This window comes from Halyomorpha halys, unplaced genomic scaffold (genome assembly GCF_000696795.3).
Source record: "Halyomorpha halys isolate HHAL.00 unplaced genomic scaffold, Hhal_1.1 Scaffold70.1, whole genome shotgun sequence".
Classification (NCBI taxonomy): domain Eukaryota; kingdom Metazoa; phylum Arthropoda; class Insecta; order Hemiptera; family Pentatomidae; genus Halyomorpha; species Halyomorpha halys.
Window position 1 is genome coordinate 792,510 of NW_027108636.1, and position 2,827 is coordinate 795,336.

Sequence of the window (2,827 nt, forward strand, 5' to 3'; positions counted from 1 at the left end):
GGAGAGACATTAAATTCTTTGGCAGTCTCCCTGCTTCCTTCAATCCAGTATTTCAGTCTATCACTCCATCCCTTCTTTCTGCGAGGTGGCAGGGCAGGAAAGGTTCCAAAAACCCTATCAACATCACTCCACCTTCTGATGCAACCCCTCCCCCGCCCCCACACTTCTATTTCGACTTCTGACTGTTTTTCTTATTATTTCACCATTATCTATCGTCTTTATTAATTAATGTTTTTTTTTTATTTTTATCTTATATGTGATACAATACGAGGAGCCGTGTCCGAACTAAAAATAGCACCTTTTTTAGAATGGATATCTCATATACAACAATAAACATAACAGGTAACCTAAAAATACAAAAGGTAAGACCCAACACGAATTACTTTTCTTTTTCACAGTAATGCACATATTAAGTCACTTTTTATTTCTGTTTTAGAGGGATCAGGAAAAAAAAAAAAAAAATAGTGCACGCAAATGGGCGATCTCACCCTTCATCATTTTGAGATAATACCGCTCCAACGCGTACTCACTCGCGTCTGTAGTGATATTATATTGCCGAATAAAGTCCGGAGAAGCAAGCACCGGCTCCTGCTGCAGCTTCTCCATGCACCGCCTGATATTGCTTTCCACAATCGGAGTCATGATCACCTTTCTGCCTTTTTTTCAGAAGATTGTTGAGTGGGACGAGGTACTAATTTTATACAAATACAAATCTCCGGTAATAATTTAAAGTTCCCAAGAACCTCCGAACTCCGTTTACATGCCTAGGCACTGCCATCACCCGTATAGCAGCGACTTTAACTCCTTCCTTGGAAATCGTGTGGCTAAAAAAAATGTATTCTATTCCTAAATTCCTTTTGTTATTATTTGTTCCTACCCTAATGATAATTTCTCTCCCGAAAATTTGAGCCCAAATTGCCTAATTCTCTGGAATACGCTGTGTAAATGCTGCACATGTTCTTCTTCGTTCTTACTGAGCCCTAGGAGATCGTCCATATAAATCTGACAAAGTGATTCGTCAATTCCCCTCAAAAACTCGTACATCAGGCGCTGGAATGTTATGGGAGCATTTTTGAGGCTAAAGGGCATCCTTGCCTGTTTTATTGATGCAGCATTCAAATTCGCAGCGTCCTCGGGTGCATCGTAATTTGATGATATCCGCCCTTCAAGTGTGCTGAGTACCCTCTTCCCGCTCAGCTTGTCCAAAATGTCTTCAAATCTTGGGATCGGATACTTTTTGTTTATGGTATTCTCGTTCAGCTTTCTGTAAACGATCACAACCCTGTACTTTTCGGTAGTTTCAACAATTACGCTCTTCTTTATCACTGCCTACAACGGACTATAGAATGGGGAACTACTGTCAATAATTATTCCCCGACGTTTTATACTTTCGATCTCTTTCCGAATATGGTGACGTAACGCCTGGGGGTATCTCTCTGTCACGTATGTAATTTTTTTTTTACTAAGATCTCATGGACCTCCCGGTCACCCTGAGCATATCCTCTTTTTTTTAAAAAAATTCTTTAAATTCCCATCTAAGGCTTCGTCTCCAGTTCTCGACCTGATTGATTGCTCGAACCCGAGCGCCCACGAGGGTCGCGAGCCTACTTCTTTTCACCCTGTAGACGACTGCTGCATTTAATGCCTCTGCATCTTCACATTCGAGTAGATTTTCGATAGACTTCACTTCAATTCGGCTTATTAGTCGGTCACCCCTCTTTAAAATGTGATTTAATTCTCCGGTCTATCCGGTAAATTTTCCAGTCCAACACCGCCTTCCTCAGGTCCTGGGCGGTTGCCGTACGGACCTTAATCCGTTCTAGCATGAGGTTGCGCAAAAGAGACTTATTCCGGTAATGGCTGAATCTTTTCCGGAGTTGTGTTCCCTGCAGATAAAAGTTGGTTGTTTTGGTACCGACCCTCTAGGTTCGGAACTGCTGATTTCAAGATTCCGTTACTAGCCATATTTTTATAACGATGAAAGGAGACGACTAAAATAAAAAAAGTCTAAAAAGTTTCTAAAGCTTCCGGGTTTTGGCACAATTCTTACGGTGAAGGTAAAACATAAAAAAAAAAAAAAAAGGGAAAAAGAAGAAAATATGACACGCTTGGACTGCTGTAAAATACTAGTTTTATTAAGTTCAGTACAACTCCCTATTTACATTCGATTAGCTCATGATTGATGTACCATCTTAGGGCTGTTGTTGCCAGATGGTGCACCATTAAAACATATGCTCGTGTAAATAAAAACAGATGTAAATTATGTAACACTCTTTAATAAATGAAATTAGAAATCAAAGCATATTGAACCAAATTAAATGTGTCTATAGAGAAGAGTTTTCCTTGAAAATGTTTAGAGTTCAGAATCTTGCGGCCATCCTCCATCCCAAAAATAGTGGACCTTTCATATATTTCAGGAATAAAATGGCGAGCTTACAAGGAAAATCTGAGGAATGGTTACGGGACTATTTAGTGGAATTACATGAGGGCTATGAAGCTATTTCAAAACAAGGGCTAGTTCTACCTGAACTGACAAGGGATATCATGGATGATCTATTTAAGGAAACTAGCAGAGTCGTGAGTGTAATTGTAAGTTAATTTTTTATTTATTTCTTGATATTTACAACTGTATACAAAAAAATACAACAAGTAAATTTGATCATAATGACATAATGATATGATACAGGATGTAGAGAAACGACCCGAGTAGTAGAACTCTAAAAACAGTTTACAATATAAGGTCACGAGACCATCTTCTTTTCAGGCGCCTCGGAGGATTGCCAGGAATGGAAGAGGAAGCAAGGTTAGAAACTAGTGGGTTTGGGTG

At 39.4% G+C, this 2,827-nt stretch overlaps 1 protein-coding gene across 1 annotated transcript in view; it reads left to right on the forward strand.

The window, feature by feature from the left end:
• Positions 1 to 2,256: 2,256 nt before the first annotated feature.
• Positions 2,257 to 2,827, forward strand: part of LOC106692755 (uncharacterized) — a 6,466-nt gene continuing 5,895 nt past the window's right edge. The window contains exon 1 of the mRNA XM_014438878.1: positions 2,257 to 2,589. Within this exon, the coding sequence (XP_014294364.1) occupies positions 2,350 to 2,589 (240 nt within the window). The 5' untranslated portion in view covers positions 2,257 to 2,349. The remainder of the gene's footprint in view (positions 2,590 to 2,827) is intronic.